The sequence below is a fragment of the Panicum virgatum genome, chromosome 6N, assembly GCF_016808335.1.
Source record: "Panicum virgatum strain AP13 chromosome 6N, P.virgatum_v5, whole genome shotgun sequence".
Taxonomy (NCBI): Eukaryota; Viridiplantae; Streptophyta; class Magnoliopsida; order Poales; family Poaceae; genus Panicum; species Panicum virgatum.
Genome location: NC_053150.1, coordinates 18969679 through 18996002, shown reverse-complemented (window position 1 = coordinate 18996002; position 26324 = coordinate 18969679). Strand labels below are relative to the sequence as shown.

Genomic DNA, 26324 nt, shown 5'->3' with positions numbered 1-26324 from the left:
ATCAACATAATTTCTAGATGCATTGTTGGTTCAGTTTTTGTTCAGTTGCAAATTGCAATGGCGAAGTTTTTTGCAATATTAATTATAAAAAAGTTGTTGCAATATTAAAATATTGCGTGCTTTATAAATAAGAAAAATGTATGGAGAGTCAAGGTGCAAAATATATAAATTAAAAAACAAATGGGACTCATTCTAGGGTTTGACTTACAAAAAGAAGAAATTAAGTCAAGGTGCAAAATATATAATAAATAAATAACAAACACGCCCAGTGGGACTCGAACCCACCACAATCGCCTGATTAGAAGTCAGACGCCTTATCCATTAGGCCATGGGCGCTTGTTGAATTATTGCGTGCTTGTATCCATATAAGAATTAACAGATTTCGGTTCGTTGACAACCAAACATATCGGACAAGCATCGCGAGTCACGAACGGCAACAAACATACGGTAAGAAACTCTAACAAACATGACTCCCCAACATATGTACTTCAAAAATCCAATTTCCACTCAATCGATCCTCTCTGCCTCACCAGCTATAGCTAGATACATTACACAACATAACAGATAAAAACACTATGTGCCTCTGAATTAAGTTCTTCCTCCACATGTCAACATCCGAACGAATCATGAATACCGAGCGATGCATGGTCTGATCTGATCAGATGGTCACACAGATTGTGGGTGCTGCTGCTGGTGCTGTTTCCTTAGCTCCTTGCGAAGGATCTTGCCCGATGGCGCCTTGGGGATCTTGTCAACAAAAATCACCTCGCGGACCTTCTTGTAGTAGATCACCTAAAACAGGAAAAGAATCCTTTAGGTCAAACGAAAAAGGGCCAACATATGAATTTCTAGCTTTATCATTTTTAAAGAACGTATGTCTAGCTTTTTATCTGTTTGTTGAATTTTATTATGTTTATCCATTCCTAGTATTCACATTTAGCATGACAGCATAATAAACTCAAAAACGAGAGTAAAGTTTTCTAGCACAAGAAAAGGAATACTACTACCTCCTTTGCCACAAATTGCTTCACGTCATCTTCGCTGAGCTCACTCCCTTCTGCCTTGGCCACAAAGGCGACCGGGATTTCGCCAATTTCTGGCTCGACTTGTTTCCTGCAATGATCATGGATACCACAAAATTCCATTTCAACGGCTGAAACATCAAGATCTTGTTCATGTGATGGCTGTCCGCTCGCTGTCCCATGTTCCTCACCAAATGATCTAGACTTGAGAGAGCAAATGATGAGCCCAAGTTATTACCCAACAACGGCAGCGTCGACGATGCTCGGGTGAGTGATGAGAAGGGCCTCCAACTCGGCAGGGGCCACCTGTAGGCCCTTGTACTTGATGATCTCCTTGAGCCTGTCGACTATGAAGATCTCGTCGTCGTCATCCACGAACCCGACGTCGCCGGTGTGCAGCCACCCGTCAGCGTCGATGCTGTTCTTCGTGGCCTCCGGGTTGTTCAGGTAACCTGAGCAGCAGCACAAGCAAGGATCATCAACAATGCTAAGTCTTCTGATCATGCGAATTGTTCAGGTTGCAATAATTTTTATTAAAAAAAAGTGTAGCCACGCAGACCCCATAAATTCAGTACAGAAAACAAGCATATCTGCAGACCCCACAGTGGTGGGTTCAGAACTTCAGATTCAGAACACTCTCCCTTCATGATGATATATTTCAGTTATCAGACCCAGACCCATGGAGACTTCCATAGTCAGTCTGAAGCTGACAGGTTTCAGCTAAGATTTATGTCTTTCTGTTGCCCAAGTCATGCATGCTTGGTACTCATTCCAAGTCCGGACAGAAAGCTACAGATGGGAATGGAACGGTTCATCTCAACTTTGCAGGTTTGTCAATTATGCCTCCCCTGATCTAACCAATTAAGACTTTTTTTCACAATAAGTTACAACTCTCAACCTCTTCACCCATGAGACATCGAAAAGGCCTAGTAGACAAATAGACATGCAAATACCGTCTTTCTAAACCATTTCTTGCATTTTTCCAAAAAAAAAACATTTCTTGCAAAGGGAGTTGTAAAGCTCACATCCTGTTGACCTAGATTCCCTTCTCAGTATCATGGTGTGATTACCTGACTACTGTGTACTCATACAAGTTGAAAAGTGATCACAAGGATATGTGATGCACTAATGTGCATTTGCAGTCGGTGAACTACTTGTTCAACATCTTGTATTCTTGTATATGGTTCCAAGTCAGATTGTAGATCCGGGGAACTGTGGGCCAGCCCATTCAAGTGGCTGCTGAAGTCAACATTTTGGAGGTTCGTTGGAACGTGCAGAGGGAGTGGGATGTTCTGTACCTTTCATGATCTGTTGCCCCCTGATGCAGATCTCCCCGGGCTGGTTGCGGCCGAGGGACTTGCCGGTGTCGGGGTCGACGATCTTCAGCTCGGCGTTGCGCACCACCGTGCCGCAGGCGCCGGACTTCACCTTGAAGGGCTCCTTGGCGAACGCCAGGCACATGGACAGCACCGGACCGGCCTCCGTCATGCCGTAGCCCTGCATGGCACACGGGAGGCAACATGGATGGACTTCTCAGAAACTACGGCAAGTTGAGGCAAATATAATCGAGACAATTAAGAGACGATAATGCTTAGTTGTATTAATGTTCTCCAATGGTGCGGCTTGTGTGTGGTCGAAATCGAATACTAAAAGAGCGGTAGCTTCATTGCTTGTATTGGTCAGTATGAACCGTCCTTTTCAAGTGTGTTTTCCTTTTGGGAAAAGATGGCTGGATGAATATTTTAATTTTAATTATGTTGGTACAACAAGGCCAAAAGGAGAATACCAGAGCCAAAAGCCAAGGTAACAAGTCAGCACAGAATTTTCCTAAAAATCATTTTAGAAAACTTTTAAGTTGCTCTGTCTAATTAATAGATTTCCATCCTTGGCATGTTTTTGGGAAGTAGAAGATTTGTATCACTTCATGTCTAGTTATGTGAAGGTGACAGATCATGACAGGGTATCTGTCAGCGCAGACCCTCTCAATGTTTCATATTTGAAGACATTGTTGGATGGACTAGTCGATTAAGATCAAAAACCATGGGGATTCTTAGTGTTTTCTGAAATTTCCGGGAAAACCCAAGGGAAATAGCTTGGACAAAGTCCTCGCAGATGAAATGAAATATTGTATTCGAGCATCAAAATCAATGAGTTGGCCACGTTCTAATATCAACATATCAATGAGTTGGCCACGTTCTAATATCAACATCATCATCACCCAACCACGGAACTACCGTACCAACTTATGGAGTACTAGTAGCCAACTTAGGTGCAACTGTGCTAGAGCTCAGCACGCAAAAGTCAAGCTTTCCCACCAACAACTCTGCACGAAGAATTCAAACGTGGAATGCTAAAGCTTGTCTGTAAGTAAGTATCCTGAAATCCATGATCGGAGTGACCGCTGACACCAGACCGGTTGCCCAAGTTGAGCAACTGAGGTGTTTCTTAAGCGGACGATGACAAAGCCAACCCATCGGATCAGTCAAAATGCGCGAATAAGCGACGAGATTACATGGTTTGACCTATGCAAAAATAGATAAGGACATAACGCGTTCAAAATCGTTGGGTCTTTTTGAGTTATTGGAATGAAAAATTCTGTTCACAAAAAAACTATCGCATTGGCATCCATCCGTCGGCTACTGATCGCACGGCAGAGAATTCCCTCGAATTAATGAACAGAAAAAAAATCGCAATGCAGTAAAAAGGAAAATCGATGCGCGTGGCGCACGCACGCACGCACCTGTCCGAGCACGGCGCCGGGGAGCTTGGCCATGAACGCGTCCTCGAGGTCCTTGCCCATGGGCGCGGCGCCGGAGAGCACCATCCTGACCGACGACAGGTCGTGCGCCGCGGCCTGGTCGCTCTTGGCCACGGCGACGACGATGGGCGGCACGAGCGGCGCGACGGTGATCCGGTGCCGCGCCACGAGCTCCATCATCCTGGCGAGGTCGAAGCGGCGCATGACCACGATGGCGGCGCCGACGCGGAGCCCGCACATCAGGATGGTGTTGAGCGAGTAGATGTGGAACATGGGGAGGGAGCAGAGGATGACGTCGGCGGCGGTGAAGCCGATGTTGGGGTTGTCGCCGTCGACCTGCTGCGCCACGCTGGTGCTCAGGCTCCGGTGCGTCAGCATCACGCCCTTGGGGAGCCCCGTCGTGCCGGACGAGTACGGCAGCGCCGCCACGTCGTCGGGGTCGAACTCGCTGTCGCCCGCCTCCTGGTCGCCGGCGGCGGCGGCGGCCTCGTCGTCGGGGACGCTGGCCATGACGTCGTCCCAGAAGTGGAGGCAGCCGTCGCGGCGCGCGTCGATGAGGACGACCGTGAGGCCGCCGGGGAGCTTGTCCGCGGCCATGGACTCGGTGAACACGACCGTGGCGCCCGACGCCGCGATCTGGTTGGCGATGTCGTGCGGCGTGGACATCGGGTTGGCGGTGGTGACCGCGGCGCCGACGCGCGACGCGGCGAAGAAGGAGAGCACGAACTCCGCCGAGTTGAGCACCAGGTTCATGACCACCGCGCCGCGGCCGAGCCCGAACGGCTCGCGACGGAGCGCCGCCGCGAGGCGGCGGGTGAGGCGGTCGACCTCGGCGTAGGTGCGGACGAAGCCCGTGGCGCCGTCAATGAGGCAGGGGCGGTCGGCCACCTCGGCGAGCCGCTCGAAGCAGTAGCGGTGCAGCGGGAGGGTGTTGGTGATGGCGATGTCCGGGAGCTTGGACCGGAAGATGATCTCCGGCGACGCCTCCACCACGGCGGAGGCGGCGGCCACCGGCTCCGGCGGCTGCTGCTCGGTGGACCCCATGGATCAGTGTCGCAGCAAGGCGCACGACGGGCTTGGCTTGCTTTTGCTGAGGTTTGTGTGCGCGAGATTTGGAACGTTCGGTACTACTTATTGCCTTTGCAGAAACGGAGATGATGCCGTGCCGCATTTGGTGGGAAATGACAAACTGCTATAAAAAGGTGCCAACTGTGATGAGCGAGGGAGCGGTTTGTAAAATTTATGTTGCTCCAGGGGTGGCGTATCATTGTTGGATTAGAAGATGGTCCCTGAACTGTCTTGTGAAGGTCAAAATCATAGCTATTTCGTGTAAGCAAAAATTTTCCAACGAGTAAGATGGGGTGCTGGCTATTGGCTAACTCGGAAGTATGATTTGGTTTTATAATTTATATGTGGGCTACTCTAATTTTCTACGTAACAACACTGCAACTGACTTAAATATACACACCACAGTAAACGTACGCACACTCATGTATATAAATAAATACTATATGGGAGAGGTATATAATAAGAATATGGGTGAGTGACACTTTTCTTTCCTCCACTACTAGAAACATGACATAGGTTCACCTCAAAAATACCAGTAGGAAGATGACTCGGTACTAATTCTAGCATTAGTACCGGTAGAACAAATTCATCCCTAAGATTGTGGTAATCAGGTTAAATCTTGCCAGAGGGGTGGTATACACCTTAGCTTTTTTCCGTTTTTAGGGTATCCTATGCCAATTTGATGCAGCTGGCAAGGGAGGAGTCAACCCGATCAATCCCTGAGAAGATGTCGCGTCAAGTCGTGGGCTAGGCTCCACAGGTTTTTTATGGGTCTTATCATTGTGATGTTGTAGAGCAGATTTTGCGAGTTCGATGCACTCGGCAATGTTGCGTGAGACATGATCCACTCGACCGTGCAACTCGTTGTTGTTTACCGTATAAGGTGGGATCAATTTAAGTTCATTCACATAATTTCCGAGTATGTCGGAAAATTGAAATTTGTTGGCTCCGATGGCGTGGGTGGGAGATTGCTTGATTGATTCTTCACGGTGAGTTTCAGTGATAGATTTGCCTTGCTGGGGAGGCAAATCGGGGATGAAGACTCCTGAATCCGAGTAGTTGTCGAAGATGGATGCCTCGAGACAAGCAGTGGTACCCTGCTCTCCAAGAATATGCGGAGTAAGTGGAGAAGAAGTTGCGTCGAAAGTGGATCCCTTCTTGGTTTCCTTAATGGGGTCGCAAAGCAGTGTCTCGCTGATGTTGTCGACGGGATCGTCGACTAATCTGCTTTGCTTTGTTGATACCACCTCTTGTTCCTTGGGATTGGCTAGGTGACTATCGTAGCCACCTAAGCCATTGGCTACATAGACCCAGGAACCAAAGATGAAAGTAGTGCCTTGTTCAGGCACTGCGTTGATGAGGTCGAAAGATGCCATCAAATTCGCCAGATAACCTTCGTTGAAGGCCCCTACCTAGCGTGCCAGCTGTCGATGTTAGCCGCCAAGCCCATTGAGGAATACCCCGGAGGTTGTAAGTTGTAGGTAGGGTTTTGCCGAGGTCTGGAACCGATGGTGCAAGGAACACAAAGTTTTAGACAGGTTTAGGCCGCAAGATTTGTAATACCCTACGTCCTGTTGGTGGTTTGTATTGCCTTAGAGGTTAATGATGTAGGTCATTTTTGGGGGATCCCTGCCCGTCCTTATATAGTCTGGGGACAGGATTACATGGAAATCCTAGCCGAAACTACTGCAGGAGTCCTTCCCAAGTACAATCGAGTAGTTTCCTCCTATTCAACTAGTTTTACTCCTGTACGGGTAGTTACAATAGGATAATATACATGTTATGTGTTATTCTTTATTCTAGAACATTCTACGCCTGTGAGTAGTTCCACTACCCTGAGTCTGACACGCGTTGCGCCGCGTCACACCGGCGGAGGGGCAGAGAGGGCCGCTGTGAGGGGCCTCTAGGCCAGGGCGGAGGGGAGAAGAATATCGTGGCAGGTGGAGAGGATAAGAAGAAAGATGAGTATGATGTGTGGGACCCGGGCATTATAGGGTATGGAGTTGGAGAATTGAAGGAGCTGTTGGAATTTAGAAATTGAGAAATGAAGAGTCTGTTGGAGTTGGTCTCTTAATATGGAGAGAAATTTTTTAAGAGAGTTAGATGGAGAGTCAAATAGAGAGCCAAAAATGCTTAAAATGGAGAGAAATTTGTTAAGAGAGTTAGATGGAGACTCAAATAGAGAGTCAAAAATAGCTACTCTTTTGGAGATGCTCTTATCTTTTAAATGTGTTGAAAATGTAAATACGAGAAATAGGTTGATCAGTTGTCTTAGCATCCCTCACGACTTCACAAGGCAATAATTCCTTAAATAAGTCTATTTCATGCACTGACCTCACTACCAGAAAACAACTTATTCCTGACGGCCAAAAACCGTCAGGAAATGGCTAAATGACGTTGGGAATATAATTCCCGACGGTTCACTGTCAGGAATTCACCGACAGGACCACGCTGTCAGGAAAGATGGCCTTTTCCTGTCGGTTGGCTGACAGGAATCCTTTCCTGTCGGTAGTTCCTGTCGGCTGTTCTGAGCATGCCTTGAAGATACATTCCTGACGGTTTGTGATCAATTCCTGATGGCAAACCGTCAGGAAACCAGTTAAAAAAGCAAAAAAATATATATATATATTCACACAAACACAGATTTGCATCCATGATTACAATTTTTTAAACCAGCTAAAAGAGATAAGAAAATAATATACACACATGCAGGTCCGCATTCATAATTACAACAAATACAATTTATAGGATAGTTTCATATACATCAAGTACATACAGACCACATTGTCATCCATCAAGTTATTAGCATAAAATTCTATATAACTCATTGTATACAAGACTCCCAACTAGGTTTTTGAACTTGTAGACAACTCAATATGACTCCAAGTGAAACAAAAGGTAACTGAAGTTCACCTTGAAGTTGAACGGTAGTAATATAAAGGATGACGGTTCATGCTAACTCTATGTCGCTGTATTTTTGTACCTGACCAAGAACCAAAGTAACTTAATCAGATGGCAGCCATGTTGAAGTTGTCAAAACTGAAAAGAACTAGTAATGATAGAACTAGCAATTCATCCTGCTGCCTACATCTAGTTCTGAACCAAAAGGCCTTTCAACTTAGGACAGAGAATGCATATTACAAATTGAAATTCAGTAAACCACCATTTTCATGTCCCAAGAGTGCCACACCCTGCACTATTTCAGAATCAGCAATCCATTTCATACGTCTGGAAATTTATCAAGCTCCAATCCTGGTATGGTCTTTTCAAAATCCTCTAAAATATCACCTTGTTGGCAAGTTGGACCCTTAGCTATAGCTAATGAAACCTGCAATCCATGTCGTTCTGCAATATAATGATATGGCATAAGTGAATAGATACCCAAGATAATTTTGGAGGTAAACACACAAGCAGCATAGGAACAGAACTTTCACGTATCGCTGTGGACATGTGTTACATCTCTTCTCTAATTTGACAGAGACAAAAGGATCAATGTTTTACAGAACAAACTAACCATACATGAGTGCAAGAGAGAAAAAGCTAGCTCATGAATCAAGATCTACACAAGAACTAGGATATAAAAGAGGCACTCAATTTCCAGATTCCAGCAAAGTACAATAGTGATGCTTCATATATAGATTTGCTCACACACCCATTAGATTTGTGTGCAGCAGCTAGCTAGCAGTTCACAACACTTCCTGGTAAATAAAATTACTAACCAATCAGTTGATTCTGCCAACATGCAAGTACACTCCAGCTAGTTGCCTCCAAATAAATTCTAGGATATATCATTATGAATAGAACAGGGTCAATCCTTATCTATCGACTAATTACAAGTCATCCTAGCACATCACACTATTAGTCAAAAGCAGTAGTATGCTGAACTGTAATCAAAATTCACCTATGAAGCATCCAATTGCAGTGGCAGGTAGTCCCATACATCTCTAGCAAATTTACAACATATATTTTTAGAAACTTATCTAGATTCCAAGAACCTAAAAATAAAAGGACAACTAATTAAAATCTACATGATACTAAGGCATTGCTAGTCAACTTGAACAGCAGAGGAGAAATGTAATGAACATATCCCCAGTAAACTCAAATTTTAATCTTGTGACCTAGAAGGTCCATATATGAAAGAAACAACCAAAAAGCCAAATGAACATCTAAATAAACATGAAGCATGATGATTGAGACCCTATAGCTTGAACATGGTTTCATGAGTTAAAAAGATGTGCTAGAGCAATAGTCAAAGGAAGCAGTTGATGGATCTAACACATAGAACAGGAAGAACCGTGTATTAGTAGTGTAGCATCAAGAGGCAATAGTTGCATCAAGAATTGAGACCGAATTACATCTGGGAACATTCCATGAGATAGTCTATCAAGTGTAAAGTATAGAATCTGAGATATAGTTGGTGAGATTAACGGAAAAATCATAGATGAAATTAAAATTCCGACTAAGAAGAAAGTGTACGGGGTGGTGAAGCACACATATCTGCAGCCGGCCTGAGCTCGGGGAGGAGTGCGCCGGCCCGAGGTCGGGGATGAGCGTCGCCGGCGCCGAGGTCGGGGAGGAGCAGCGCCGGCCCGAGGTCAGGGAGGAGGATGCGGCGGCGTCGGGGCAGATCCACCTAGTACCGAGGTCGGAGAAGGCGGCTCCAGCGTGGATCCGGCCGGCAAGCACGGCGCCGGTGCGGAGGTGGCGCCTAGGGTTAGGGTCATGAGGAGCTCGAGGGAGGCGGAGGCAGAGGAGCTCGAGTGAGGCGGCGTGGACCTGGAGGCAGGCGGCGCGGAGGGGACCTCGTGGGCAGGGGGAGGCAGAGGCGGAGGAGCATGAGCGGCGATGGCGGCGGCGGTGGCCTCCTACGGGGGTGGAGCGGAGAGGATAAGATTTGAGAAGCAAGTTCCTTCGTGGCAATTTGGTGCGGGCTGCGGGTTGCGGGCTCTGCCGATCGGGCTCCTGACGGTCGGGCCTATAACGTCGGGACCCTTCGCGTTTCCGGTAGTGCCTATCGACGTCTACTTAAACCCCGCACCTATAAAACCAAATATTCTACAAATTAGAATTATATTATAAATATAATTCCATTGACAGATGGCATGCAGGATTGATCGAACCCACGGTGTATCTTTTGAGCATGAGCGAGAGTCGAGTCCCAAACTTCTCATACGATTTGTTTACTTCACCTAAAGCTACTGCTAGGCTTGCGATGCTTTTAAATTGAAATATAGCCTGTTAATTAAATTAAAGTCAACTCAAGCCTCTGGAATATATATGTACCCCATTCGCGTTTGATTGGAACAGAGGACGTGTCACCAACCCATCAAAAGGTCGTTGGCTACTAGTACCTCTGTTCTTAAGTATATGACACTATTGATTTTTTTTTTGTCAAACATTGACCAACAATATTTATTGAATCAATTAGAATGAGTACCACTAGATCCATTATGGAAAACTATTTTAATTTTAACTTGTAAATTTATCAATTTGCATAATATTTTTAGAAAAGACGAGTAGTCGAATGAATAAGATAATAATGTCATGTATTTAAGAATAGAGATAGGGTATGTATGAAGTGTATAAGGCTGGCTATATGGAAGCTATATGATTTGATTTGTTTTGCAAACATATTCATTTAACTTTATTGGCCCTCTATGCGTAAATGTATGATGTTTGGGACATCGTCACGACCTCCAATATGCATTGACCATTATTATGGTATAAAATTGACAATGTAAATATAGAATGAGTATATTATGAATTCAAGATAAAACCCACACGTCCCGTTAAAGTAGTTCTCTCTAATTAATGTTAAAATTACAGATTTTTTTACTGCGTGTTTTATAGAATACCATACATCTGCGAATGAAGGTAGCAGTACTCCTTGAAGTCTCAAATAAATGGCATTTTGGACAATGGTACGGTCTCCTAAACATAAATTTGACTAGTACTTTTAATTAAAAAAATAGAAGCCAGCAAATGTACATATATTTTGAAGTTTTATGACACTACATTTCGAGACAAATATACTCTCCTATCATTTCCAAACTCATCACTTATAAATCATATATAAAGTATATAAAATGCACCACTGGTCCTCTAGCTTGGTTCTGTGTGTTATTCCAGTCCCCAAACTTCAAAATGCAGCGAAGGGGCTCACGGTGCAGTGGCAAAGGCCTGGTCGGGGTGCTCCCGCTCAGGGTTCAAACCCTACGTGCCGCACCTAATTAAGTTTTAGGGCAGTCTGAAAGACCGGATCGGATGCTCTAGCCTAAGAGGGGGAGGGGATGAATTAGGCAACTTAAAACATTAACCTATGACTCCAACTAAATTGCACAATATTAAACTAAAATATGCTATCTATATGTGTAACTAAGGTTGTTCTAGTGTGAAACCCCTATCCCAAAAGAGTTTAGCAACCTATAGCCTTTCCTATCAAGAAACTACTATATGAAAATAAAGGCATACAAGAACTGCTAGTATGAAATGCAGAAACGTAAAGAGCGGGATAGGAGGAAGCAAACTCTCGATGCGAGTGTTTATCCCGTGGTTCGGTTAGCCACAAAGGCACCCCTACATCCACGTTGTTGAAGCACTCACTAAGGGTATCGCTTCTCAGCAATCAAGTCTCTTTCGTGATCAACACCACGGTCACCTTGATCCCGATTTCCACTAAGGAGCTTCTCCACAAAGGATGGGGGTCTCCACGTCCCCCGCACAAGGTCTCCACGCCACTCCACACTAAGTCGGAGGGTCGTTGATGTTGCCGGCGAGCCTCAAAACTCCAAGGGGCCGGCGCACCAAGATATCTTGTTGGTTCAACAAAGAACCACAACACCAAGGCTCAAGGCCTTGCTTTCTCACTAACTAAAGAGCTAACCTAGCATCAACACTCTCAAATGTGTGCTAAGGACTAAAGATATGATCTCTAAGCTCTTAGATGGCTTGGAGATGTTCTTGGGTGTGGGTGTGATGTTCCTGAACTCCAGCAACCTTCAAATGCCCGGGGGATGGCATATATATAGCCCACCAAGTCCGTAGAGCCGTTTGTAGCCGTTGGCCCTTTTCTGCACAGGGCACCAGTTAGACCGGTGGTAGGGCACCGGTGTATCCGGTCACTCACAACTCTGCACTATCCGTTGGCCTTCTGACAGCTGACGTGGCAGTCACCTGTTAGACCGGTGTGTTGCACCGGTGCTCACCGGTTCAACCGGTCCTGAAGAGATCTTCTGCAACTGACATGAAATTACACCGGTGCCATGCTCCGGTGGTTCACCGGTGTAACCGGTGCCGAACAATCTTCACTTGCACGCCAAACATGCTCTCTGAGTGATGGCATGGTGATTGCATTGATGCCTCATATTAGCATCACCGGTGTAACCGGTGCTACTTGGACTTCTCCACTTGGCTGGGCATTGCTCGTCCCTTTGCACCGGTGATAGGGCACCGGTGTATCCGAAGTGTAAGGATCACCGGGGTGTCCGGCCCTAGAGGGGGAGGGGTGAATAGGGTCGCTAATCGCTTTTTATCCTAGGGCTCAAACTACTTGCATAAGATAAATCTAACACGTCCTACACATGCTAGTTATGACTAAGGTTTATCTATGCAACTCTCTACTCACCCCTAAAAACTTACAACCTATAGCCAATCCTAATTAAACTAACTAGGAAAGTAAAGGCACACAAGAAAGAGTAAATGCGGAAACGTAATATGGTAAGTAAAGAGGTAAGTGCAAGAGGGATGCAAACTCCCGAGTAGACACGGTCATGTAACGTGGTTCGGCACAAACGCCTACATCCACGGGACACCGAGGCTCTTCCGATCACCATCTTGCACTACGCCACCAAGGCGATGCCGGCAAGCAAAGGCAAGTGCCCACAAGACACTGAGTCTCGTGCACCGCCACCGTCTCTCTCGGTCACCCGGCCGAAATCCACTACGGAGCTTCTCCACCAAGGAGGGGGTCTCCTCTTCCCCCGCACAAAGTGTCGTTGCCACTCCACACCAAGTCGGAGGGTCACACGACGGATCACAAGGATTGCTTGCCGCAACAAGACTTCTCTCAAGGGAGCTCTCGCAAGAACTAATCCCTATTACAAGCACTAAGCACTCTCACAAGTGTGCTTAAGCCTATATGATGTACAATGAAGCTCTATGGTGGTTGGAGATGATCTTTGGCTCTTGTATACTTCCTTGGTCTCCAGCAACATCAAATGAGCCGTGGGGTGGCATATTTATAGCCCTCACACCCCAAACTAGCCGTTGGGAAAAAGGCTGACGAAATCCCTTAACGCCGGTTAAACCGACGCTCCAGTTTTTGTCATCACCGGTTTAACCGGTGATTGTATTTTCCTAGCAACTAGCCGTTACTGCTCCAACGGCTACTTGATCAATCGACCGACGCTCTTAAAACTAACGTCGGTTCAACCAGTGATTGTAATCTCAGAAACCCCCCGAAAAATGGAGTCTCTGGACAACTGCACCGACGCTCACTTTGCCTTGATCGTCGGTTTAACCGGTGCTTGTAAAACTCCTGCTGCCTCCAAGTCCATTACACCGGTGAGTGTAAAACACTCAACGTCGGTTAATCCGGTGCAAAGTTCATTGCACCGATGAGTGCAATTTGCTCATTATCGGTTTAACCGGTGATAGCAAATTGTCTGCGTCTTGATCTTTTTGACTTGGATTTCTTCACGGTCTCTTCGATTCTTGTCCTTTGGACCGAAGAGCTTTCAGGGCGCTGCTCTGAGACCCGCGAGGGGCGGAACCCCCGTGGGGGCGGCCCTTCGGGCCTAGCTACGCCTATCTTCTCTTTGTCATCACTTGATCCTAAAAGCCTGAGAATTGTCATCTTAACAATCATATTAGTCCAAGTGTTGTGTGTGTCATCAATCGCCAAAACATTATATTGAAATATGGCATGAGATGCCATTTTCGCTACACGAAGCCAACCGGTTAGATCGGTGCTTAGTCATCGGTTCAACCGGTGCTACTGTTTTCTGCATCCTTTTGTCCAACTTGTCGATACGGTCAGTTGGACACTCCAAATAAATTCTATCTCTGCTATTTCAATGCGACTTGATATCTCTACGGTGGGTTGGACACATCGTCTCGACGGTGCATTGGACATCTCGGAGATGGTTTGGACATCATCCATGAAACCTAAAAATCCTATAAATGTGATATCACAAACTTGTTAGTCCCATTGATTATGTTGTCACACAATCACCAAAATCACAAACAATGGCCTAATGGGGCCATTTTCCTTACATTTTCCCTTAAAGTATTTCTATCAAAACTTCAAAATGCACATTCTGATTCTCAAATTTTCTAATAGTTACATGTAAAGTCTAAATCATCATTTTCTAAGTTATAAAGTGGAAGTATTTCAACTTATGTGGAGCTTATATGTGGGTTCAAATTAGTGTTACTCTAAATGTTTAAATGAACTGAACGGTCTCCTACCGTTTATCTATTTATTCAGGGTAAATGTCCATTTAAACCGACTAAATAGTGATTAAATGGGATAAACGGATGATTATGCGGACAACGGTCCAACCCAGGAAAATGGCTTAAGCCCACTATGCATACTGAGTGGACCACACCTAGACTGCAACCTGTTTACGCTTTCGTCCTCATTTCGTGTACAAGGGTTAACCCAAGATTGCAATGCTTCATAGAGTTGGTTATTTAAGTTAGCTCATCTCACTCTAAACTTCTCATTGGGGACTATTCTTGAGCTACCAAGCCTTATGCATGGTACTTGTGACACCCTAGGTGTCTGCACATTAGTGTTGCATATCTTTTGCACATCTTGTGCTTGTTTTGCTTGAAAAAGGTCCTTTTTATAATTATAAAAGGTTATATGTGTAATTATGATTTTATGCAAGGCCCTTTCTGTAGTTTAATTTGAATTGGTGTGCAATTATAGCTTTTGTGGATGGTGCTTTTGCAAAATTCAGTGCATTTATTGCTTGGCAGGAAACTTTTCAAATCAGCCCATGTTTGAAGTGAAATTTCATTAAAAAAAATCAAGTTTCCTTTAAATTCAAAATCCCTTCATTGTTTTCAAATTTAGTTCTTGAATCTTTGGTCAAATAAATTTTTGCACAACACCAAAGTTGTAGATCTTGAAAAGTTGAATAACTTTCATGTTGGGCACTTTTTCATTTGAGCCCTATTTTAAAAGTTATCTCTGCTTTACAGTTTGGTCCCTGGAATTTTCAGAAATTGCAAAATGAACCTTTTCTCCTTCCTCCAGCTCCTTCCTCTGCTCTCCCGCCGTCACCGCTGTGCAGAGCGCCGCCCGCCGTGGAGAACCGCCCCCACGCCACCTCCTGCTCGTGCTGGCGTCCACGCATCGCACTGGACTGCCTCCACCGCTTGTTGCCATCGCGCTGTGCCTTCCCCGCTCGGCCACGCAGCGCAGACCGACCCCGCCGGCCGCCACCTCGCCGCCGCTGTAGAGAGCCCAAACCAGAGGCCCAGCTCTCGATCTTTCACGCGCCTGAGCACTATAAGAAGTCCCGCACGCTGTTCCTATCTTCTTTTCGCCAGTTCCATAGCCCCACACTCCAGAACGCGCCGCCGCTCCACACCAAACCCCGGCGAGCTCCCCTCCGCCGCGGAGCCGCCACCACAGACCCGTCCACCCCAATAGCCCCCACCATTAGCCGCGCCTCGTCCTAACGCAGCTTCCCAGCCGCTTCCCATCGCTCGAACCCCACCGGAGCCACCCCGCCGCCGTGCTTCGAGCTCCACCGGCCGCCGCTCGCCGTGGACCGACCTCCTCCAGCCCTCATTTCATGACCCAAGAGCATCCAGAGAACCGCCTCGACTTCCTCTTCGTTTTCCCCAACCCACCCCTCGCCGCCGGTGAGCCCCTCGCCGGGAAACGGCCGGTCAAACCTCGCCTCCCCTCTCTGACCCGACCCAGGGACTTTGGTTTTCAATTCGAGAAAACCCAGGGGGTTCTTTGAATAGTCAGTGACACATTTGAATAGTGCTATAGGGGCTTGTTTGTAATAGTTTGCTGTGATCTTTGAAATTCAATATCAATTCGTGGAAAATTCGTAAAATAGCAAATCTGGATGTTTTGGAATCCTCTTGAAGATCTCTATGCAGTAGAACCATAATATCTTAGGCTTTAGTTGCAAGTGTTTGCTGTAGAATTTGATTTGTGTTACTAGTGCATAAATATTAGTTGATTTTATCTTTTTCTTAACTACTATTTGAAAGCTTCTCTTGCTCTGAAACTTTTATGGTAGTTTGTTCTTGTAACACTAGTATAGCTATAAAAATTTCGTGCTCAGTTCTCATGTGTAGCTTTTTATTTGATTTAATCATTTTTTAATAGACTTTAATTATGGTAAATAGTTTATTTTCGTAATAAATCATTAAAATATTTCTGCATGTTCTTCTTGAGTAGCTTAGATTGTGTAAGAAGTTTGAGCCTTAGTTCACGACTAGAACAGGAGCTAAAAATGAATCTTGCTAATCCGTTGTTCTGTTTTGTTTATTTTCTCAGAATTAATTCTGTGTAGATAAAATTATGAAAAATTCACAGTAGCTAGCTAATTTCTGTTTCAACCTCCTGTTAAATTTTTAGCTTCTACTTTGCTCTAGTTTGACCTGTATAATTCAAGTATTTCTAGGTGTTGTCTGAATGAATGAATTGTTGTGATTAAATGGCTACATGTCCTGGCATGATTTTTACAGGGTAGCTTAATCTGTTCATGTTCTATTTAGGTTAATTTTTGCTAAATTTATTTCTATTTGCGCTTTGAGTTTTTTATTTATTAGCAAACCATGACTTAGTTGTTATAGGAAATCACCCCACTTGTTTATGAAGTTAGTAAACTTCATTTGTGTTGTTGATCATGATGCCTTGTGTAGTTAGCTTTGTTATTTAACTACTCTATAAACGATTGCCCATGTGTGTTTATAATGTTGTTCTTGCATTATATATAGACACGACTGCCTTATCGGACGGGACGTACGAGCTGATCCCGGAGTCTGACGGAGGTAATCTCGAAGCTCAAGCGAACACCGCCATACTAACTGAAGCCCCGGACCAAAGTTCGGAAGAGCCTTGAGCTGAAATAGTTAGCGACTACCGACAAGGCAAGCACCGGACATAACCTATAATTCAAATTATTATCATTTACTGTTGTTACTTGCTTATGCATTTACAGTTCTTAGGATTTGAATTGAAACCCTAGATGCATGATCCTAGGAACCTATGTACTGAACACTAGACTTGAGTTCGACTACTTGCTAAGCTTATAGGATCGGTAAAAGTCGAGTGATTGCCTGTCACTCGCAAGCTTTATAGGAATTTATTGTTTACCTTTCTGTTATCAATATAAGGACGACAGACGGGGTTGTGTTCGACATCATGACTTTATGTGAGACCCCGTCTGTGTTGATGAACTTGCTAAGGTCGCGGTGTGTGGTAGCGGTGGTTAAGTTTTTGAAAGTACTAGCCACATGCCGTAAATATGGTATGCGGCAAGCCTAGTAGCCGATTGGACCGGGGAGTGGATATACCTGACACTCTCTCTTAGGGATAGGTTTTATTGTTATGTTGCGCAACATTACGACTTCAAGGGACAAGGGTGGACCGGACACGGGTGGACCTTGGAGCCCTGTAGTCGGGGAGAGTGTTCCTATCCACAAGCCGGAAAGAAAGGTCAACGGTTGTTTGGGAATGACCCGACGGTGTTCCAGACGTGTGTGCTAGGTTTTTCCTTGCAAGGTTGAATTTCGATTCAGAATCGTCCGCCTCTCACGATGATATGAGACTGCTTGATCCCTTTGCCACACAGAGTAATAAGAGCAACAATATTATTTATCAATCTTGTTGTTTGCTTAGTTTTCTACCATGTTTGGATAGTAGTTGCTTACATAGAATGGTTAATCAACTAGAATCTTGAAAGCTAAAACTTGAAAGTAAGGACCTACTCTTTATTGCTTTTCAGCAAAAAGGAAAACCAGAGCCTCACAAACCTTGCATAGTCTAGCTATAGTGGGCTACTTAGACCCGTTGACGGTTAAGTCTTGCTGAGTATTAGAATACTCAGCCTTGCTGTTGAAAACCTTTTCAGGTATGAGTTTTGAGGAGCAAATCGCTAGCTTGACCTATCCTTGCTCGTTGCCTCCTGGCTGGTCCGTAGAGTGGGACACGTCTTCGACCGGCAATGACTATGACGAGTGATACCATGCTTGGGCTAGCCTGGAATCCTTTTGCGACGTGTTGTAGCCGTCGTGTTTTATCTTCTGCTGTCTAAACTCTGAACTTAAGTTATGGCTTGTATAACTGTTTACTAAGGTTGGTCTTGTAATAATGCTTTAGAACTGGTTTGTAATAACTTTTATGCCTGTGATGTAAAACTTGTGGTTGTAATATCTCTGGACTCGCCTTCGTGTGGGGTATGCTTGTTCGATCCGAGAACTGGTGGTTGTATCGGGACGTTACCCGACAGACCAAGAATTGTTCCGTTTGAAGTGCGTTTGAGCCAGTGTTGCCTTTATGGTGATGGCCTGCGCACTTGAGCCAGGATAATTCAGGTGGTTCTGCCACAGCTGGTATCCGAGCTACAAGTGTACACCAGAGGTGTTGGAATCTTAAAAATCGTTTTCCGTATAAAATTGGAACAACAAAGAATTTCGGAAAGCTACGTTGGATTCGTTAAGGGTTGTGCATAGAACGTAAAGTCCTAGGGTATTTACGGGAATTACTAGGTGGTTATTTATGTATGGTTTATGTATCTGACTTCCAGCACTTTAAATTTTGTCAAACCATACTCACAAGCAACTCTTAATTTTTGTAACGACGCACCTACGTTGAGGTAAGAAGGTAAGGATCCTCAGTCAGCTGAGGGAGTCTAACCTTCCCGTCGGTGATGCGAGCCGAACGCTGCCCTCAAGCAGTGGCTTACTTGAGGTGCTTCCAATATACCGACTATTAGTTGACTATATTGGAAGTAAAGTGTGCTCAGTCAGCTGAGGGAGTCTGACCTTCCCGTCGGCGATACGAACCGAACGCTGCGCTCAAGCAGTGGCCTACTTGAGCTGCTGCCAATATATCGATCTCGGTCGACTATATTGGGAGTAAAAGAACTTGTGAATACGTCTCTGAGTAGCGTATGTTAACGTCGGCCATACGGCGGGAATTGTATGGCTGCCGCTTCTATAGTGAGCGGTAATGTTTGGGGACGCTTTCATGAGTGCTGGCATGAAAGGTTATATATATATGTAACACCCGGTTTATAAAAGAGCATAAACCGAGTGTTACAGAGTGGTATCAGAGCCGTATCGACTGTAGGACGAAGCCTAGATAGAACTGGTCGAGTTTTAGGACTTCTCCTCACCAATCCTTGTCTACTGAAACTATTTTACTATTATACCCCTTGACTTCTTTGACTTTTTACCCTTCTTGCCTTGATTTCTCTCTCTGAAGAATAGTTTCGTAGATTTTGGCCTGAATCAGTCACCTGACCACCATAAGTATTAGGTAGTTGACCTTCTATAATAATACGATAGCACGTTCTGCGACGCGTTGTGTTAGTCGAGTCTTTTTGCTAAACTCGGCTAAGTCGTGAAAATCGTCTGCTTGTTATTATGCTACATGTTTGATTTGGATTTTTGAATGATTGCATAGCTTAGTAGCTTAATTTTGTTTAAAGAAAATCACTCTGATGTTAAAGTTAACTAATTAATAAAATGAGTTAGATCGTTGGGGGTAAAACAGTCAACTCTATCCTGTCTACTTTATCATGGCTGAATCTTTTTCTGCAAAGAGTTATCATATCCATCTGAGTTTATTCCTGCAATATCCTTACTCGTGAAATCTTTTGTTCAAATCAGATGGTGAACACCAGGAGCACCGGTTCCGGTTCTGGCCAGCAGCAGGGTCAGAACAACCAGGGTACCGGGATCCCGATGCCTCCGCCTTTGACTCCGGAGCAGTACTTCCAGCTCCAGATGCAGATGATGGCCACCCTGAACAACACCGTTCAGGCTCTTCAGCACGCTCACACTCAGCCTCCGCCTCCTCCACCGCCGCAGCCTCGCGACAGGCGTGCTGAGTTCCTGAGGGGTCACCCGCCGACGTTCTCTCACACGTCCGACCCTCTTCAGGCCGACGACTGGCTCCGTGCAGTGGAGCGTCAGCTGGACATCGCCCAGTGCGATGATCGTGAGCGCGTCTTGTACGCAGCAGGACAGCTGCGAGGGGCAGCTTTGGACTGGTGGGAGTCCCACCCGGTCCATGACCGCGAGTCTCTCACTTGGCTCCAGTTCAAGGAGCGCTTTCGCGGCCACAACGTCCCCGCGGGCGTTATGAAGATGAAGCAGAAGGAGTTCCTTGCACTGAAGCAGGTAACCTTAAATATAATCATTCAGCGGTTTCTTTTGAGCTAATGCCCCCTTGTTCTATCCTTATGAATCTTGAGTTAATCTTCCGATATCTATCTGTCTTTGTCAATTCAGGGGACTATGTCGGTCACGGAGTATCGTGATCGCTTTCTTCAGCTGGCTCGCTACGCCCCTGCCGAGGTTGCGGATGACCGCAAGAAGCAGGAGCACTTCATGGAGGGTCTTGAGGACTACCTCCAGTACGCGCTGCTCAACCTCCGCTTCGACGACTTCAACCATCTGGTTGACAGCGCGCTCAACACTGAGCGTAAGCACTTGGAGATGGAGGACAAGAAGAGGAAGGTTGTCCCCGTTGCTTCCGGCAGCAACACTCGTCCACGCCTCCAGCCGCCCCAGCAGTACCAGCAGCAGTACCGGCCTCCTCAGCAATACCAGCAGAGGCCACCGCAGCAGTACCCGCCTCGACAGCAGCAGGCAGGTCAGGGCCAGAGGTTACCGGCACCTCCGGCTCGTACTGCTCTACCAGCTCCACCGGCACCGCAGGCTCCACGTCCGGCAGCTCCTACCGGACAGCAGGCTCAGGGACCTCCTCGCACCTGCTTTCACTGCGGCCAGCCGGGGCACTACGCCAACGCTTGCCCCCGGAAGGCGCAGGCGGGACAGCAGGGGCGCCCAGTTCAGCCCAGGGCGCCAGCACAGGGCAGGGTGAACCACGTGACGGCCGAGTCAGCGGCCGAGGCTCCCAACGTGGTTATTGGTACGTTCATGGTTAATTCATATCCAGCTACAGTGCTTTTTGATACTGGTGCTACGCATTCCTTCATTACTCAGTCTTTTGTCGAGCATCATGGTATTCATACTAGCACATTAAAGAGGTGCCTGTTAGTATCTTCACCGGGAGGACAGTTGAGGTCTCACACTTACTGCCCGAGAGTCAGTGTTTCTTTGAGGGGAGTAGAGTTCTGTACTGATCTGATGGTGCTAGACACCAAGGGCATTGATGTCATTCTGGGAATGGAGACTCTGGCCAAATGGGGAGTTCGGATAGATTGTGCTCAGAGGACAGTCTTGCTATCAGCTTCCAGTGGCCAAGAGGTTGTTATCAGTGCAGTAGAGCCTTCTGGATTTCTTCATCAGATGGAGGCTAGACCCACGGACGGTATTCGCGTGGTGTCTGAATTCCCGGATGTCTTTCCGGATGATCTGCCAGGTATGCCGCCTGAACGCGCCATTGAGTTTTGTATTGATCTCTTGCCTGGCACAGCTCCTATTGCAAAGCGGCCATACCATATGGCACCTATAGAGCATGAAGAAGTTAAGAAGACTATTGATGAGTTGCTAGCCAAGGGCTATATCCGTCGCAACTTCTCTCCTTGGGCTTTTCCATTGCTGCTAGTAGATAAGAAGGATGGCTCGAAGAGGATGTGTGTGGATTATCGTGAGCTGAATGCAGTCACTATCAAGAACAAGCATCCACTACCCCGTATTGAGGATCTCTTCGATTTGCTTCGAGGTGCTCGTATATTCTCGAAGATTGATCTTCGTTCGGGTTATTTTCAGCTGAGGATCCGTCCTGGGGATATTCCGAAGACGGCATTCACCAGCAAGTACGGGCTATATGAGTATACAGTCATGTCCTTCGGCTTGACTAATGCCCCGGCTTTCTTCATGCATCTGATGAACATGGTTTTCATGGACTATCTGGATGTCTTCGTGGTGATTTTCATTGATGATATTCTGATCTTCTCCAAGACAGAAGAAGAGCATGAGGAGCATCTGAGGCTCGTGTTGCAGAGATTGAGAGAGCATCAGCTGTATGCCAAGTTCAGCAAGTGCGAGTTCTGGATTGACGAGGTTCCATTCCTCGGTCATGTTATCTCTCAGGGAGGCATTGCTGTTGATCCGAGTAAGGTGAAGGATGTGCTAGAGTGGGAGACACCGCAGACAGTGAAGGAAGTCAGGTCTTTCTTGGGCTTAGCAGGATATTATCGGAGGTTCATTGAGAATTTCTCCAAGATCGCGAAGCCTTTGACTTCCTTGCTAGAGAAGAATGTGGCTTTCGTATGGACTGATGAGCGTCAGAGGGCCTTTGATGAGCTGAAGAAGAGGTTGACTACGGCGCCAGTCCTGACTCTGCCAGACCAGACGAAGAGGTTCACGGTATATTGTGATGCTTCGAAGGATGGTCTTGGGTGTGTTCTGATGCAGGAGGGCAGAGTGATTGCTTATGCTTCACGGCAGTTACGTCGGCATGAGCTGAATTATCCTACTCATGATCTTGAGTTAGCCGCAGTTGTGCATGCTCTGAAGATTTGGAGGCATTACTTGTATGGGCAGCGGTGTGATATCTACACTGATCACAAGAGCCTCAAGTATATTTTCACGCAGAATGAGCTGAATATGCGGCAGAGGAGATGGTTAGAGTTGGTCAAGGACTATGACCTGGAGATTCACTATCATTCGGGCAAGGCCAATGTTGTAGAAGATGCTTTGAGCAGAAGGAGTTATGTCAACATAGCCGTTGCTTTCCAGATGCCACCAGAGTTATGCGAGGAGTTCGAGCAGTTGAGTCTGGGTTTCTTGCATCATACCTCCAGTGCAGCGTTTGAGGCAGTACCGACTCTAGAGTCAGAGATCAGGCAGCATCAGAAAGATGATGAGAAGCTGCAGGAGATCCGTGAGTTGCTCAAGAAGGGCAAGGCTCCTCATTTCAGAGAGGATGATCAGGGTACTTTGTGGTACAAGAACCGGATCTGCGTGCCTGATGTGCATGATCTCCGGAAGTTGATTCTGAGTGAGGCCCATGATACAGCATACTCTATTCATCCGGGCAGCACGAAGATGTACTATGATCTGAAGGAACGTTTCTGGTGGTATGGGATGAAACGTTCAGTGGCAGAGTACGTGGCTATTTGTGACACCTGTCAGCGAGTCAAGGCTGAGCATCAGAGGCCAGCAGGTCTGTTACAGCCTTTGAAGATTCCAGAGTGGAAATGGGAGGAAATCACTATGGATTTCATTGTTGGATTGCCTCGTACTCAGAAAGGGTACAACTCCATATGGGTAGTAGTGGATCGATTGACGAAGGTTGCTCACTTCATACCAGTGAACACTACTTACTCCGGTGCTAGACTTGCAGAGTTGTACATCTCTCGGATTGTCTGCTTGCATGGTGTGCCCAAGAAGATCATATCTGACAGAGGGTCTCAGTTCACTTCTCGGTTCTGGGAGCAGCTCCATGATTCGTTGGATACGAAGCTGCGTTTCAGTACGGCTTATCATCCTCAGACAGATGGACAGACAGAGAGAACCAACCAAGTGTTGGAGGATATGCTGAGAGCTTGTGCTATTCAGTACGGTACTAGTTGGGATAAGTGCCTGTCATATGCTGAGTTCTCATATAACAACAGCTATCAGGCCAGTCTGAAGAAGTCTCCCTTTGAGGCATTGTATGGCAGAAAGTGCAGGACTCCTCTCTATTGGGATCAGATTGGTGAGAAGCAGCTCTTCGGTCCTGAGATCATAGATGATGCAGAGCAGATGGTCCAGGCTGTGCGAGAAAATCTGAGGATTGCACAGAGCAGACAAAAGAGCTATGCTGATGGCAAACGGAGAGACCTGACTTTCAGTGTCGGTGATTATGTATACCTGAAGGTGTCTCCGATGAGAGGAATCCGCAGATTTAATGTCAAAGGGAAGTTAGCACCTCGTTATGTGGGGCCATTCAAGGTGCTAGAGCGGAAAGGCGAAGTTGCTTATCGCCTGGAGTTACCTCTCAGCCTCTCAGGAGTTCATGATGTCTTCCATATATCTCAGCTGAAGAGGTGTCTGCGAGTACCCGAGGAGCAGGCACCCCTGGAGGGAGTGGATGTCCAGGAGGATCTGACTTATACTGAGCATCCGGTGAAGATTCTAGAGACATCAGAGAGGGTTACTCGGAACAAGCGCATCAAGATGTGCAGAGTTCAGTGGAGTCACCACAGTGAAGCTGAGGCTACTTGGGAGCGAGAAGATGAGTTGAAGAAGACATATCCAGATCTCTTTGCTAGCCAGCCCAGCTAAATCTCGGGACGAGATTTCTTTAAGGGGGTAGGGTCTGTAACACCCTAGTTTAAATTCCAGCATTTATTAATAAATTTAATTGGCTTTATTTAATTTTCTAAGGTTTATTGTGTTTAGTTGGCATTTAATCTAATTTTTGTTCCTTAAGTATTAAAATTTTGCCATAGGTTTAAATTTTGTGTTGCATTCATGCTGGTGCATAGCTTTTAATTGATTGAGTGTGGTTTGAATTCAAATTGGTATTTGAATTCAACCTTTGTTTGAACTAGAAATAGAAAAGATTAGAAATAGAAAAGGCAAAACCCAAAACCCAGCTAAAACCCCAGAACCCGGCCCAGGAAACCCAACGCAACCCAGCCCGGCCCGCTCTCTCCTTCTTTCCCGCGGCCCAGCTCCCTTTCCTCCCCAGCCCGCTCGCCTCCCGCTTGGCCCGGCTCCGCACGGCCCACACTGCGGCCTGCCTCCGCCCACTCCCCGCGCGGCCCAGCGCCCCGCTCTCCTCAGCCCGCACGCGCTCGCCCACCCGCTGCCACGCCGGGCCCGCGCGTCAGCGCCCTTCTCTCCCCTTCCGTCCCGGCTCCGCGCAACGGCCGCCCGGGATCACCGGCGAGCTCGCCGGGATCCCTATCCCGCCGCAATCCCCGCCCGGCCTCCTTTTAACCACCCGCGCCGCACCCCTACGCCGCCATCCCGTCCCACTGGCGCCGCACGAACCCTAAACTTTCGCAGCAGCGCAACTCCGCCGTACCGCCACCCTGCGCCGCCGGTAAGCACCCCCGCCACCGCTTTTCCTCGCCGCCGGTGACCCGTGACCCCCGTATCCTTCCCGCAGGACAGTCTTGGGTCGAGCCGTGCCATCCAGGAGCCCGGAGAGCCCCTGCGCCGACCTCGTCACCGACTCCGTCCGAGCGCCGCCGCTCGGGCCTCGTCGTCGACCCCCTCTGCACCGCATCTCCGCCTGAACCTTGCACGGTGAGCATCGCCCGGACCTCCCCTTCCTATTTCGCACGCACATGTAGACCATAGGCCTCTCAGTTGGCCGGGCAGCGCACGCCCGCATTTCGCCGCCGCCGCTCCGCCATGACGAACACCCAGCACCGCCGCACAGCTTCGCATAGGCCTTGCTTAGGCTCATTTGGGACTTGCACACACCCACGCTCCTTGTTGTGCCATGAACCCGAGCCCAGAACCGAGCACACGGGCTCGCGACGGTGAGCGCCGCCGAGCAGGACCGCCCCCACGGCTGCGCACCCCGCTCCGGCCATCCCCACACCGCGCAGAAGGCTCTAGCGGATCACGCATGAAGTGCTGAACCTACCAGGCCAAAGCCCCGCCCCGATGGACCCCCCGGAGTGCCGGATTGGGCATCTCCGGTGAAGCGCCGCCGCGGAAGCCCCTGTTTCCGGCGAGTTCCGCCGCCGCCCGCGCCCCAACTGCTTGCAGCCGCCCGATCTGAAACCTAGGGCCCAGATTAGATCGAGTCTCCCTCAGATCTGAGCCACTAGATCTAGATCCAACGGCTCGTAAGCGTAGATACCGGTTCGGCCTGGATGTTTTGCTAAAGAGCCCCTTAGCTTTTCGAGATTCAACCCGCCGTCCAGTCGCGTTCAAAAATATTTCCAGATAGGTCCGGTTTTTAACGAATAGGACCCTGAGCTTTTCCCTTTTTGAACCCGCGGTCCAGACCTGTCCTTTTCGCGAGTTAGACCCCAGAGTTTTAGTTTAATTACGTTTTAGTCCTCGGTTTTAGCAGAAAACCCCCTGGAACTTCAGTTTTCTTACAAATAAGCCCCTAGAACTAGTTTTTAGCCTAGAATACGCGTTTTAGCTCTGTTTTTAGCGTTCTTTATATCCACGCGATCGTTGTAACGCGTAGAACAGTATTAGAGTAGTTTAGTGTGCTGTTTTTATGTATTGATGTACTGTTTCTTAGTTTTTGTTAATGTTTGTTTGTATGCTTATTTTCGTGCATTGTTTTGGCCATGTGTTCGTGAGTAGACGTTGATCCATCTGAGGAGCCCCAGTACCAGTAC

The 26324-nt window shown here is 47.1% G+C and overlaps 1 protein-coding gene and 1 non-coding gene across 2 annotated transcripts; both read right to left on the bottom strand.

Annotated features, from left to right (window-relative positions):
* Window positions 1-260: 260 nt before the first annotated feature.
* TRNAR-UCU lies at window positions 261-336 on the bottom strand. The gene has a single exon. It is a non-coding gene; the product is annotated as a tRNA-Arg (tRNA).
* On the bottom strand, window positions 337-4939 carry LOC120678686 (probable 4-coumarate--CoA ligase 1). The gene is made up of 5 exons (XM_039959980.1): window positions 3763-4939; window positions 2321-2519; window positions 1261-1474; window positions 1008-1113; window positions 337-792 (listed from the first exon to the last, which is right to left on the bottom strand). Exons 1-5 carry the CDS (start codon window positions 4822-4824, stop codon window positions 667-669), a joined length of 1707 nt encoding a protein of 568 aa, XP_039815914.1. The 5' UTR covers window positions 4825-4939; the 3' UTR covers window positions 337-666.
* Between the last annotated feature and the right edge of the window lie 21385 nt (window positions 4940-26324).